Source organism: Belonocnema kinseyi, chromosome 10 (genome assembly GCF_010883055.1).
Source record: "Belonocnema kinseyi isolate 2016_QV_RU_SX_M_011 chromosome 10, B_treatae_v1, whole genome shotgun sequence".
Taxonomy (NCBI): domain Eukaryota; kingdom Metazoa; phylum Arthropoda; class Insecta; order Hymenoptera; family Cynipidae; genus Belonocnema; species Belonocnema kinseyi.
Window position 1 is genome coordinate 65,921,883 of NC_046666.1, and position 15,890 is coordinate 65,937,772.

A 15,890-nucleotide genomic window follows, 5' to 3' on the forward strand; every position below is an offset into this window, starting at 1 on the left:
CGCCCAAGATTTGAACTTGACTAAGCAATTCCTTTTTTAAAGACAGAAATGGTATCCAAAGTAACATTAGTAACTAGTGCGCACATCGATAATAACAGTGTAGCCTTCGCCGGAGGGTCGAACGCTAAGCGCCCATGATCATCGAATAGAACCAATCCTAGTAGCTTTAGCGACACAAGCGATGTCTGTATACGAAACACGCATCAAGAAGTGGTCAGTAACATGTTTAGCCAAACCCATGACAATATGAGTCAGCACCGTTGACTCATATAGCGCGCTTCTCAGAACGGTCAACGGTGCATGCGAAAATATGACAGACCACGATCTGAACCGTGATTTCTAGGTTGACATCACTTTTGTAAGAAAATCTGTTGTAGTTCGCTTTATTCACTGATCTTGAGCGCTTAGCGACGCATAAGGCTAAAACTGTCAATTTTTTTGGATTTTTTACGGATATTTCATTCGGCACTTATAACCTTAAAAATGACAAAGTTTCAGCCAAATCCACCGAAAGCCATTTTCCCATACATTTAGTGCGGGGTCCTTTATTTGCAGACAAAGTTGTATTTACATGGTAGTGAGGGGTTGATTTTTGACGTTAAGGGTTGAAGCCCAGAAATCGTAGCGGGTATTTTTGAGGATCCCACAAATCAGAGACTTTATTTCCATTGAAAAAATCTAGAAAAATCGTTTTTTGACAAAGTTGTATCTACGTGGGTTGATTTTTGACGTTAAGGGTTAAAGCCCAAAAATCGTAGCGTGTATTTTCGAGGAGCCCAAAAATTAGAAACTCTATTACCATTGAAAAATTCTAGAAAAATTGATTTTTTTGACAAAGTAGTATCTACGTGGGTTGATTTTTGACGTTAAAGGTTGAAGCCCAAAAATTGTAGCGTGTATTTTCGAGGAGCCCAAAAATCAGAGACTCCATTTCCATTGAAAAATTGTACAATCATTTATTTGCAGACCATTGTTGTATTTACGTGGTAGAGAGGGATTGATTTTTGACGTTAAGGGCTGAAGCCCAAAAATCGTATCAGGTATTTTCGAGGAGCCCAAAAATCAGAGACTGTATTTCCATTGAAAAATTCTACAAAAATTTATTTGCAGACAAAGTTGTATTTACGTGGAAGAGAGGGGTTGATTTTTGACGTTAAGGGTTGAAGCCCAAAAATCGTAGCGTGTATTTTCGAGGAGCCCAAAAACCAGAGAATTTATTCAAGCTCTAAAATGTAATAAAAGTTATTTTTGGACAATTTCATATCTGCGTGTTTCAATGGGGTTAATTTTTTACTGTAAGGGTTGGAGCCCAAAAATAGAAGTGGATATTTTCTGGGAGCCCAAAAAAAGCCCAAAAATATCCCGTTAATAAATAACTGAAAATTTTCAATTTTTTGAAGGGGGTTGATTTTGGAAGTTAAGGGTTGGTTTGGGGAAAATTTTTTTCGCGGATTTTAAGAGCCCAAAAAAAGCCCAAAATTCTGGTGTAATTGAATTTTTATTATTTAGTGATTTAAAGAAGTGGAGGTGTTGGGTTAATGTAAGCTGGCAGCTCCAAAAGAAAATTTATTTTTTTTAAAAAGTAAAGGAACCCAAAAATTTTTATTGCAGCCCAAAAAAAGCCCAAAATACTGAGCTATGAAAAATTCAAAAATTCGATTGTGGAGATGCTAACTTAATGTACCTCTTATTTTTACTATTCAATAAACGCTTTACACTCCACACAAAAAAATTTTAAAACACTTTTAAGCACAAATTAAAATGCAACTTTAAAATCATGCTTGTTCTTTCTAGTTCGAATTTATGTCACCAGGTAGCGTATCTCAGTTTAACCATTCCCAATATCAACTAATACATTTTTCGTTGGTAAATAATCTTTTTAGGTTGAGAGTGTAACTACTTTCTTAAAAGTAAATTTTTTTTAAATTTAACTTTTCAGTTGAAAATCAAAATTATCGGGTTAAAAAATCAACTGCATTGCGAAAATTTCGTTTTTCAGCTTGAAAAATCAGCAATTTGGTAAAAAAAATTTTTTTATTGAATATCAATTATCTTAAACAGAAATTTAATTGCTCCACTTTTGATAAAAGTTTATCTTTTTAAGTTTAACACTTTAACTATTTAGTTAAAAAATAATGTTCATTGTTCAAACTTCAACTAATTGGTTACAAATGTATGTACTTTAATGATAATTCATCTTTTTTTGTTGAAAATCTAAGTATTTGATTGAAAATTCAACTGTTCTGTAGAAAGCTAATCTTTCTGGTTAAAAATGCAACTTTTTAGTTGAAAATAATCTGTTTTGGTTGAGGATTCAACTATTTTACTGGAAATTCGTGCTTTTAGGTTCAATTCAACTGTTTTTTATTTAAAATACAAATATTTTCTGGGTTGAAATATCAACTATTACTTTATGTAATTTATGCACGGCCACTAATTAGTCATCGAGTCAATCTTCCGATATGTTGTACTTCATTGAGACGATCATATTATTTTAACCAATTAGTGAACAAGTGTAAAAATATTTTTGAAGGAAAAGTAAAGAAATAGTGGTATTAGCAGATAATTTTTAGCAAAAATAGAGTCAATAGTGTAATGAGTCCGAAGCCAGTACTGAATGAATATGAAAATAAATTATTAACAATAATAGACGTACCATCGTTAGGCTGCCAGCATAACTGCCCCCTATGACGTAATTGTAAAAATAATCCATTATAAAATACCAAACGAGAGAACCCCACACCATGAAGTGATTTACAATCGTCCAATATGATGTATCAAGGGCTATTTGAATTGTCACGACTATAACTAATATAGTGGCCACAACACTGCCCAGCAGCATGTGATCCGAAAGCACGTAGCCTTTCGGCGACACTCCGTCTTTGTATGTACCTAGACGGAAAATATTTTTTACAAATTATTTAAAACTGATATTAGAGGTATTTCATGACAAAGGAAACTAGTGGGTCTTCGATTTCCTTTATTTTTGATCACTTTGTAGTATTTTGGGTATGAAATACTTATGAAAAGGGGTTTTGATAAATTCGTAATATTTTGCAAGATATTGCTAATTAACAATTCAGGGTCTTTTGCAATAAAATGGACTATATCAGTAAATATTTTATAATTTTTTTCAACAATTGTTTAAGCGACTAATGCATTTTTTCAATTGTTTAATTTTATAAATTTTGTAATAATTCTAAAATGATATACCTTGAAAGAAATATGATTTCATTTGTCAAAAATAATCGATTAATTACTTATTAGGAAGGGTATCGGAACATGAAAAAATTCGAAACGGACAATTGAGAGAATAATATTGTCCATGCAATATATATTGAGACTTATTAAAATTTTATTGAATGAAGGAAGATGGTCTTTATCAATTATATCTGTTTAAATTTCTTTAGACATTGTGGTTAAAAGCTAAGCGTTATATTTAATTTGCTATTTTGTTTTCAAAAGTTTACAACAGATTTTAATTCAGCGACCCAAATCCCACAAAAAACAATTTTTATTCAAATCAAAAATCATTTTTTGAGTTTCTTGGTCACCAGATTGTATCTGCCCTATTGTTTTTGAAATGATCGAAAACGAATTTGAGATAAGTGTCCCAAAAAAAATAGAAAAAAAAAATTTTTATCTCAATCGAAATATTTTTTGGGTTTTTCCAACTTTTTGGGATTCTGGCCTAAAGTGTGCCGTGGCTCTGCGACCGCAAAATTTTTATAATTTTTTTGTTCAATATAAGAGAAAATACTGTTTTGGTTATTGTTGCACGACTTTAGAAAAATTTAAACATCATATTAATTTATTTAGTTTAAGATTACAGGATACCTTTTGGACAGAAAGACATCAATACATTTTTTAATTAAATAAACAATGTAAAAATTAAACCTTCGATAAAATATTTTTAGATTTAATGTGATTAAATTTCCGTATTTTCTGCGCATATTTGTGTGGAAAGTATTTTATTAAATTATATTATTTTATTAAAAATATGTAAATTTTATTAAATCGGCTTCTTCCGATCACAGAGATAAAAATTCTTAAGATACGTTCCTTTTCACCAAGTTCAATTTTCAATTAACAATATCTGACAAAATGATTGCAAGTTTTGAAGAAAAAAACCTTTATTATACGTATTTAGTACCCGAAACATAACAAAATTAACCAAAAATAATGGAAACTGATGACCGTGAGGTCCTATTATTTACCTTTGAATCTGAAAAGCAAATGTATAAGATTTGGCCCCGATGAAAAAAATACTGAGGAATTCAGACAAAATTACCCGGAAAACTCGAAAAAAATGTAATGTTTTTTTAGTTATTGCAAAATCATTTGTTTTATTCAAAAATTGTATGTAAGAAAGCATAAGATCTCCATGAAATATAGCTTTTTTGTCCTATTCATTATTTTCATTGAAAGAACTCTTCTTGAGAAAAAAAAGTGTAAAATATTCAAAAACTGTTTTGATTTTTTTCACACTTAGTGGGCATTTCGAATTTTAATATTTAGTGGACCAGAATAAAAATATAAATCATAATTTCCCACCGTTAAAAACCCTGATTGGTTAGTTTTGTAAAGTTTTCCAAATTTTAAAGAAATGAATTTTAGAAAAGAAATTTTTTTTTTGATCCATGGTAAAAAATTGTTCACAATTGAGGATAAAAAACCAGAATCATTTTTACAAGAAAATATAAATAAAATAAAATTATAATTTGTTTCTATTGCTTCGATAACTTTTCTGTATATTCTTGTATTATAATGCTATTTTAATATTTTACAAGAAAGTGAACAAGAACTTACAGTTTCTGCATCAAAATATTTGTTTGGCTTTCCACCCAGGATGACAAATATTAAAATTAAATAATCTAAATAAAATCGAAAAAACGTCAGTTATCTTAAAGATTAGAAACTTAAATTTTTGTACTACTTTTTTCATACATTAGTGTATCCTAATATTTTATAATTTTAATTATTTTAAGTTTAAAGATTTTTTGTAATAGCAATCATTTAAACAGATTAACAGTTTGAATGAAAAAATTGTAAATTCTTGTAAACTTCTTGTAAAATATTAAAACTATAATAAGATACTACAATAAAAAAATTCTAATAATAGATAAAAGTACAATTTTCCACTCATTTTTGATATAATTTATTGTATTTATTAGTATCATCATGTAAAAAGGGTTCTAGTTATTCGCAATTGTTTTTAGAAATTTTTGCAACAGGGATTAAAAACAAAAATTACATTGTTTTAAAATCAATTTCTGTGAAATCTAGAATAAAAAAGAATATTTTTTTTCATCCTGTTTTCCGATTTTTCTCGAGAAGGTTTCTTTCAAGAAAAAGAAATTAATAAAGCAAGAGATGTAATGGATGAACAACTTTTTCAATATAACCAATAATTTTAAAGTAAATAAAGAAAATCCTTTCATTTTAAGTTTTTTTCGGGTAATTTTGACAGACTTCCTTTTTTTTTATGAAATTTCACACAGATGATTTTCAGACAAAAGGAAAAGGAGCGTAATCCAGGATCTTTAATTTTCTGGAATTCCTATTTTACGCTGCGCACTATTAAGGAGTAAACTTCAATTTTTCGGGGAATAACAAATAACCAACGATTCTTATGAGAAGAAAATGTACATATATGTTTCTAACTTACCATAAGGCACCAAAAAGAGTACACAGCTGGCATAAAACCCGTGAAGAGCACTCCAACAAAACTCTTTTTTATTAAAAAGTAAATTCTGGTGTCCCGGCGTATACAACTTTGGGTAAAGTAAACTGTTTTTGTCGTTGACATCCTGGTCAAATATACCAACGGCTAAGACTGGCAGAGATGTGTAAAATAAATTGTAGACGGAAATATACATCGGATCGAAAACAGTCTGTAATCAAACAAAAGTCTAAATTAGTATGTTACTTTTTATCAAACTTATGATGGGCTATTTGTTTATGAAATCAGAAAAATGGTGTACTCAGGTCCCAAGTCTCAACCATGGAGACAAAAAGCCTCAAACACGGGAGTCTTAAAGATCGTATTCGCCTTAGAAACATCATTTATAAATGTAACAAGTATCATATTGAATTTTAGGTAAAAAAAAGGGATTAAAAAAGAGGGGATTCAAAGGACATTTCCTTTATTATTTAAACTTTTTATATCATAGGTATATATCGCGAATATTGAATGGAAATTCCTTCTAATAGAAAGCAATTTTGTCCAAATACGCAGTTTGCTGATTATACTGTATTAGAGGAGCCTTAAAGTTTATAAAACCACAAATATCATCCTTTTCTCTGATTTTGGTATTTCATTGCATATTATAAAAGTATAAAAAATTAATTAAAATTTGTATTTATTTTTCGAAGGAATCAGTCTTTCCCCTATTTTCCCCCTTTTCTCGTTTTCCAATTAAATACGAACTGAATTAAGAGAACCTCATAAGAAAATCTAACTATTTTTGGTTGACAACGTAATACTTACATAATTTTACATGAATTTAATCAATATGCATTCCAATCCATAAACGAAATTAAATAAGGCTCTGTGCATACAATACTTAAAGATTTTACCTGAAATTTTCATCCTCGTACCCTCCATTGCTATGGTCAGTAAGTTTTAACCCCCCCCCCCCACCTTCTTACGTATTTTTTTCAAATTTTGTTGGTGAATTTAGTCAAGATTGTTTATCAAGAATTAAGAAAGTAGTTCATCTTTCGGCCATGTAGATAATTTTTGAACCAAAAAAGACGAATTCTCAAGAAATTGCATTAATTTTTAATGAAATAGTTCAATTTTAAAACAAAAAAGATCAATAATTATTAATTAAAATGTAATAATTAAATTATCATTTAGAAAAGGTCATATTCCATTTTTTTTTAATTTCTACGATACAGTTGAATTTTTTTACCAAATTGATGCATTTTCAAGACAACAAGGCAAATTTTATATAAAAAAAGTTAAATTTGTAATAAAACAGCTAAATTTTAAATGAAAATTAAATTAATTAATTTTTAGCAATAAAAAACTAATTTTTATCATAGTAATTGAATTTTTAAAGAAAGAAATTACTTTTACGTTAAAATTATGAATTTTCAGCAACAAAATTAATTTTTAAGAAAGCAGTTCAACTTTCAATCAAAAGTTTGAATTAAAAAAAAATGTTTCAAATTAAATTTTTTTCAATTAAAACCAGATGAATTAACACAAAAAAGGCGAATTTTCAACAAAATACTTTAATCTACAACTGATTAAATTTTAAACCAAAATTTTCATTTTTATTGGAAAAAAAATAGATTTACTACCAAAAATACCAGGTTTTAATAACAAAAATAAATTTTCAAATAAATAGTTGAATTTTAGTTTAAAAAGATTATTTTTCTACCAATAAAGTTGAATTTTAACAAAACACATGCATTTTTAACCAAAGTAGAAGCTCTTACGCGCGCGACCCACTACTTTCATTGTAATTATTCTATTTGGAAATTAAGTTCAAGAAAATACCACGATACTCATTTTTTACTTTAATAACTTCTATTTATACGCGACTTCGCATGGGTAGCATATACGACGAAAGATCGGGTTGTCTACTCGAATTTTGAAAACCCGACTAAACTGGGGAGGTGGTTTTCTGCAGTTTTCCTCTCATCGGACCAAATGTTAAAGCGAATGCGAGTACTTCGAGCAAACTCGTATGTAGCTGCATTGTAACTAAATCTTAGTAAAAAAAATGACCCTATTGGTTAGAAAATAGCCAAATTCTAAACGCTTTATGAAACTTCTTTCAATAATTAATAATTCTGGTAAATTTAACAAATAACCCAGAAAAGAGGCATCACAAAGACAATCTTAGTTAACTTCGTAAACGAATTTGAATAATACCCAACTCTCAATATGTTTATGAAAATTGTTTGAATGATTAATAATTATTATAAATTTACAAAGTAACATGGAAAATGATCATCGAAAGACATTATTAGTTCATTCCGTAAACAAATTATGCCCCTTCCTTTAAAAATAGCTAAGCTATAAATCTGTTGACAAATATTTTTAAAATAATTAATAGCTGTAGATTTTCAAAGCATCAGAGAAAAAAAATCATCGAAAAGATATTTTTAGATAATTATGGTACAAAGTGAAGACTACTCGTAAAAAGAAAAGCAAACTCTTAATTTTTCAATTGAAATTCTTTCAATAATTAATAGTTCTTGTAAATTTACAAATCAACATAGAAAAGAGTCATCGAATGGAAATTCCTAGTTTGTTTGGAAAATAAATTAACTCGTAGGATAAACGGCAAACTCTTAATTTTTTAAATAAAATTGTTTAAATAGCTAATAGTTCTCGTAAATTTGCAAAGCAATATAGAAAAGAGTCATCGGATAGACATTATTAGTTTAGTTCGAACAAAAATTGATGCGCAGGATAAAGGCCAAACTTTAAATCTTTAACTAACATTGTTTAAATAATTAATAGTTCTTGTGAATTTACAAAACAACATAGAAAAAAGTCATCGGATAGACACTCTTAGTTGACTTTGAAAACAAATTGATTCGTAGGGTAAAGGCCAAACTTTTAATTTTTAAATTAAAATTGTGTGAATAATTAATAGTTCTCGTAAATTTGCAAAGCAATATAGAAAAGAGTCACCGGATAGACATTCTTAGTCGACTACATAAACAAATTGACTTGTAGAAAAAGGGCAAACTCTTAATTTTTTAATTAAAATTGTGTAAATAATTAATAGTTCTTGTAAATTTACGAAGCAACATACAACAGAGTCATCGGATAGACTTTCTTAGTCGACTCCGTAAACAAGTTGACTCGTAGAAAAAAGGGCGAACTCTTAATTTTTAAATTAAAATTGTTTAAATAATTATCAGTTCTTTTGTAAAGCAACATAGAAAAGGGTTAGTTGACTCCGTGAACAAATTCTCTCGTAAAAAAAAGTTAAACTCTTAAGTTTTAATTAAAAATTGTTTAAATAATTAATAGTTCTTGTAAATTTACAACGCAACATAATGAATTAAACTTATTCTTTAAAAAAGAGCCATAAATGTGCTCCACTCGAATTCGGCACGATCGCTGCAACGTCATCGCTAGGAATGCTTACATCCAATAATGTAAACAGATACCTCGAACGCGAGCTCGAACTTTCTACCACTCTATGGGAAGCTGAGACCACCTTTCAACTATAGGAACCATTTCAACTATTTAAGTAAATAGTTTAATTTTTAATTATAAAGATCAATTTTAAATCTAAAAATTTGAATTTTCAACGAGAAACTTCATTTTTAACCGACAGTTTAATTTATAACCACTTAGTTTCATTTTTAACTAAGATGTATTTTCAAACCGAAAGATGAATGTTCAACAAAATAATTAGATTTTCAGCCAAAAAGAACGAATTTTTAACAAAATTGTTGTATATTCAACCAAAATAATAAGCATTTTAATAATTCCTAAACTATAGAATAATATTTTATTTAAATATGAAATTTCATTATCAATGCTTGTGAAATGCAGTAAAGTCTCGCTAATCCTCAAGTCTCGCTAGCTTTAAGTTCTCCACACACCGGACATTTTGGAAAAAGTGGAAATCATCTTATAAAGTTATTGGAATGTTTTTTTTCTAAATAATGTAAAATGAAAACAAAGACGGAATAATTTTTTCTGTAATTGCAGACTTTTAATATAATCAGACGGACAATTTCTTCATGTTGCGTGATATTAATGAGACACAACCTACACAAATTATTCGGAAGACACGCAAGTTTATGGAAAATATGATTTGTTCCTTTCCTGAAAAAGTGAATCTAACTAAATGAAAGTTATTGTAAAGTTTTTGTGATTCTTAATTTCTACAAATCAACAAGAAAGCTTTCAAATATAAAATCTGAAATAAAGGAATCCAATACGATTCATCATAAACTTTACTTTCACCTTATAAAAAAATCGAAGTGAACGAAATTATATTGGTGTTATATTTATTATTTAAGACAAAGATTGTGAAAGATTAAATTATTTTTTCCAGCATTTTTTTATGCCTGTAATTTTTTGCGCGCGTTTCCAGTTTTATTTTCTATCACTAAATTGATCCCTATAATAAATAAAAATGTAATCTACACTATAATAAGTAAAGCAAGACGAAAATTCTATAATTTAAGAAAATTAAAAAAAAAATGTTTTACTCAAAGGTTTGTGGATCATAAAACTTACACAAAATCATCGTTTTGGCTTCTTTTTTAACAAAAAATGTACTCTTTAGTCATCCACGTACGAAAACTAGCCATGCGAAATAGTTTATGTTCGTTTACAGCAACAAGATACCATTAATTTTTAAATACTTATTCTTTTTCCTCTACTTTTTTTGAAAGCAAATTTCGTTTCACTAATTTAAATATTTTCTGCACTTTTTCCACTTGTCCGGTCAGGTGAACGTCCGATTACCAAACATGGTCCCTGTACGATCTCCTCTGGGTCCGTGGCTGACCAAGTAAAAAAAGAGGCCCAAAGAGCGGGAAATCCTCGTTGGTTTGAATGGAGTATATTACCATGACGTTATGGGAATGTAGACTACTTTTTCGAGGAAATATTCTTAACATAAGTCATAAATATACGAACAGTAATCTTTCTCAAGCATAAAATATTAAAAAATTTCCAGTTAGTGTATCGGATTGGGTACTCTAACCTCAAATTTCGGACAGTAGCTTGTATTTCGTGAAACTAAAATGTCTTCAACCTTCCTGGCGGCTGAAATTTCCACCTATCTTAGAATTATGCACTTGAAAAACGTTAATATTCAGACCTTTATCACTTAATTTTACATTTACAATATTTATTTAAAAAAGTTGTCTGCACTTCTATGTTAATAACTATGCTAACTATCCTGACATTTCCACCTATTCTATCATGGCCGCAACGTCATACTAGAAAAATTCAATATGCTCCAAAATATTGGAGTCATTCTTTTATGCTAGTATATTGATTTTTAGTTTACAAATTGTACTATTCTCAGAAAATGATATATTTTTCTCGTCGTATTCAATAAAAACACTTGAAAACCACTGACATGCATGATGCGCAAATGCGATAACGGACCGCAACATTTTCAACAGCGTAAGTTTTATTATTATTAAATAATGAAATTATTAAATATATATAAGTAAAGTATGAAATACATAATAGTTATATAATAAAATGATTTACCTGTGCGCTAAATCCGCAGAAAAAGGCGAACCAAATGTGGCATAATGTGAACGCAAAGTTCTTGTAAAAAAAGTACCTAAGAAACTTGCTCATTCTGTAATATGACCACCGGCCATGGACGAGTAAAAGTCTTTCCAGGAATCTAAATTGTCCTATCGAATAATCTGAGGCCAATACTGCTTGCAGTCCTTCTTGACCGCTAATACCAACACCAATATGTGCTGTTTTTATCATGGACACATCGTTCGCTCCATCACCTACTGCCAGAGTGACAGCTTCTTTGCTCTTTTTAATTAATTCGACGACCATCGCTTTCTGAAGGGGTGTCACTCGACAACAGATGACTGATTTGCCTGTAAGAATGCACACGACACAATTAATTTGGGTTCCAATTTCGCAGCCTATTGTTCAAGTCTTGAAAGGATTTCAGCCCACGGACTCACTTTTGACATAAAACATAGTGTCACATTTCAAAAATAGTGTCAAACATTTTTATATGCATTAAACATGAAATTCAATGTTTATTACAAATGTTATTCTTTCGTCTATAATTTATAGGCATTCCTATTTATTTATCGCAGGCTTCACAGTTTTTCCACTTATTCTCATGTTTCCAATTAAATGCGAACTTAATTGATAGAACCCAATAAGAAAAGCCAACTACTTTTTTGTTGAAAGTTTATTATTTTTCGATGAAAAGTCCAATATTAAATTTCTGGTTAAAAATTCATATTTCTTGTCAAAAAACATATTATTTGGTTCAAAATTGGAATATTTTGTTCAAAATTCGACAATTTTGTTAAAAAGTCATACTTCTTGGTAGAAAATTAAACTATTTTGTTGAAAATTCATATTTCTTTTTTTTTTTTTTTGGTTAAAAATGCAACTGTTCGATTACAAATGTATGCATATGGTTGAGAATTCAAGGATTTTGTCGAAAATTCGTCTTTGATGGTTAAATCCAATTGATTACTATATTACATTTTATTAAATATGAACCATTACATTTTTCCTTCAAAATTCATCTTTTAGATTAAAAATTGAACTTCTTGGCTCAAGCTTAACTACTATCCTAAAATTTTATTTTTTTGGTTCAAGATACATAATTTTATTTAAAAATTCATCTTTCTTTTTTTTTTTAAATCCAACTTTTCCGTTAAAATGTATGTATATGATTGATAATTCAATACTGTGTTGAAAATTTGTCTTTGTTGGTTAAATAAAACTGATTATTATATTACATTTTTTTCGTTGAGATATCAATTATTACATTTTTCGTTGAAAATTCATCTTTTTTAGGTTACAAATTCAACTAACTACTTTCCTAAAAGTTCATTTTTTTTGTTGAAGATTCATCATTTTAGTTAAAAATTCATTCTTTTTTAAACTAAAATTTAACTATTTTTTTGTCTTGTTGGCTATAAGACTAAAAAAATGGGTAAAAAATTCAATTATTTTATACAACATTGAACTATTTTGTAAAAAACTGATCATTTTCAGATTAAAACATCTACTATTTAGTTAAAAAATGTTAGAAACGAAAAAAACTGTAAATTAATCAAATACAATTTGGACTAACATCACATCCATTGTTCAAACTATTCAGTGGAAAGTTTACGTAACTTTTTGAGAATTCATTTTTTTTGCAGAAAATTCAACTGTGTGATTAAAAATTTATAAAATTTCTTTTTAATTATTTTTTGGTAGGAAATTCAACTATTTGGTTAAGAATTGATGCATTTTGTTGAAAATTGGTCTTTTTTGACAGAAAATAGATTTTTTTGTTGGTTCAAAATTTAACTGTTTTGTTGAAAATTAATCTGTTTTAATTAAGGATTCGCTTATATTGTTGAAACTTCGTCTTGTTTAATTAAATCCGACTGGTTACTATATTAAATTAATTCTTTGTGGCTGAAATATTAAATAGGGTAAAGGGGGGCAGCAGCGCCAACCAGTGGGGCAATGGTGATTTTCCTTATAGCATGGCTATTATTTAAGATTTTAGTTCTACTTTGCATCAAATAAATCTATTTCATCAGAGAGATTTTGCTACTTACTAAAATCTTGAAAATTGACGTTGCAAGAGAAAAATTATACAGAAAACAGTTTTTACCACGAAAGAATGGAAGTTTCGCTGACAGAAATATAAAGTTTTCAACTCTATTGACAATACTTACCGTATAAAATTTTGATATTTTGACAGATAAAATAATATCACACAATCTAATTATATTAATTACACGTAATTCAAGTCCAAAATATAATAGATCTCATAAATAAGTGACGCTTGGCCAGGGGGGCAAGCATGACGAAAATAATATTGAAAAGTGCTTAGGTGAAACCATGGACATAGGAAATACGGGACTTGGCATGCCATCCTAACTTGGCGAGAGGGGTTGAATCGACGGGAGGAGAATTTTTGCCGACAAACTTTGCATGAAAATATAAACATGTGGGCGCTGCCATGTTTGTCGCGGGACATCAAAAAGTGGCGGACCCCCCCCCCATTGCATCACCCCCGAAATGGCATGCCTAGTCCCTTGTTTCCTATGTCCATGGTAAATTCCGTTTCCAGCAAAATGTCAATGAATAAGAAGTTATATTACAGCTATCTCTATTTGTATTCAAAATAACTTATTCTTCTTGTTGGGCATCTTTAAAGGTAATTTTTCCAGTACATAAAATACCACAGAAGCAAACCATCATATTTTCTTATCTTTAAATGTTTTGATTTTCATAAAAAGCTGTAGACGGTTTTGCCCTCAGGCGAGGGGCAAAGCCGACGAAATACAGCATGTTAGAAATAATTAAATTACCAAATCATTGTTTTTTTGATGTGATTAATACTTATAGAAATATAATATAATATAATGTAGAACTCGAAATGAGGAAAAACTGGATTAATTCAACATCTTATTAACTTAAAAAAAACATTGACTGTTAACTTGTTGGCGCTGCCCCTCCCCCCCTTACCCTATAACATTTTTTGTTGAAAATCTCTTTTTTATTTTAGTTTAAAAACTCGACTATATAGTTGAGAATTCAACTATTTTCCATACAATTTAATTTTTTTGTTGTTGAAAATTCATAATTTTAGTTCAAAGGTAGTTTTATTTAACAATTAATTTTTTTAAACAAAAATTAAACCGGTTTGTTGCAAAATTACACTTATTGGCTATAAATGTACTTTTTGTTAAAAATTCAACTGTTTCATAGAAAATTCGTCTTTTTAGCTTCCAAATGTCACAATTAGATATCAAATAAAATTATTTGGTATAAAATTAAACTGTTTTTTGTAGAAAATTTTATTTTTAGTGAATATTAATTACCTTCAATCAAAATTTAAATAATTCATTTTCAGTTAAAAAATTATATTAATTAGTCAGGTTTAAATATCAATAAACTCAATTATTTGGTACAAAATCCAACTGTTTTGTAGAAAAGTAGTTTAATTTTTTATAAAAAATTAATTTTTTTAATGATAATTGAACTATTTCATTTTTTGTTAAAAATTCATCATTTTTAGTTCAAGAAATCCACTGCTTTCTGAAAAATATATGTAATTTGTTGAGAATTCATGTTTTTGTAAGAAATTAATCTTCTTAGTCGAAGATGTTTGGTTGAAAATACAGCTGTTTTGTTGAAAGTTTATTTCGTTTGTTTGAAAATTCAAATTTTTGAACCGCTCCTAATCAGACATTGAAACCATTTTTAGCCAATTAGCGACGAAATTCAAAAATATTTTTTAAGGAAAACTAAGAAATAGTGGCCTTAGCAGGCCCTTGAAAGAAAATAGTGTCCTAAGTGTAATTTTTTTCGAAATAGTAATAAAGTAGTGTCATCGCTGAAAAAAATTGTCAAATAGTGTCATTAGTGTGGTGAGTCCGAGGCCTGGAATTTCAATTTAAAGGATAGCTTACATTGACTGGAAACGTCTAAAAAGAGTTTTTCGAGTTGAGGATGGAGCGCGTGAACCAGCGAGTGACCATTAATCACTATTGCGAAACATGCGGCTTGTTCCATTTCGTGGTCATCTGTCTCGTCTCTAGCAGGATTATAGTCTGTTTCACTGCTGTGCACAACAAGGGTTTTTTGTTTTAATGGAGTAGAAATTTAAACCAAAATCGACAACTTTCTTTCATATGGAATTGCAAGCTCGTATTGCAAAATCAAACACCAAGCTCGAATTATTCAATACTACATGGATACGAAACTTTTCAAATTGCAACATTAAATATATGCTAATGTTCTTAAATCTGACTAATTTCTCTAAACAACAAAATAGATTTTAAGTACAATTTCAGGGTTGCTAAAGAATTCTGATTTTTATTTATTTTTTTAATTTTCTCATGTTTCTAGACCAGACCAATTTCATATGAAATCGGACAGTCTTACACTGGCGTTGTTACGGAATTTTTTGGGACTGAAATATATTCTTTTCCGATGGAAAATATGAGAAACGTATTTTTGCTTTTTCAGCAAAATTGTTTTTCATAAATTTAGGGTTATTTGAATATTTAGGTTAATTATCAAAAAAGTATCGAATTTTTTTTAATCGTATCTTGGGAAAAAATTGACATACAGTCTGTCAAGTTAAAGCGTGGGTGGCTTTACTCGCAGTCGGTAAGGTGTATCGACATGATTTTGGTGTCAAAATATTAAGAAGAGCTCCCTC

The 15,890-nt window shown here is 29.0% G+C and overlaps 1 protein-coding gene across 5 annotated transcripts in view; it reads right to left on the bottom strand.

Annotated features, from left to right (window-relative positions):
• Positions 1–15,890, bottom strand: part of LOC117181604 (phospholipid-transporting ATPase ID) — an 80,318-nt gene that overhangs the window by 7,896 nt on the left and 56,532 nt on the right. For 3 of the 5 annotated variants that reach the window (XM_033374461.1, XM_033374465.1, XM_033374463.1), the window contains 4 exons: positions 15,136–15,287; positions 11,216–11,568; positions 5,669–5,894; positions 2,657–2,892 (listed from right to left, as the gene is read on the bottom strand). In XM_033374461.1, coding sequence (XP_033230352.1) covers positions 2,657–2,892; positions 5,669–5,894; positions 11,216–11,568; positions 15,136–15,287 — 967 coding nt within the window. The remainder of the gene's footprint in view (positions 1–2,656; positions 2,893–5,668; positions 5,895–11,215; positions 11,569–15,135; positions 15,288–15,890) is intronic. The other 2 variants (XM_033374464.1, XM_033374462.1) reach the window with 1 other exon arrangement.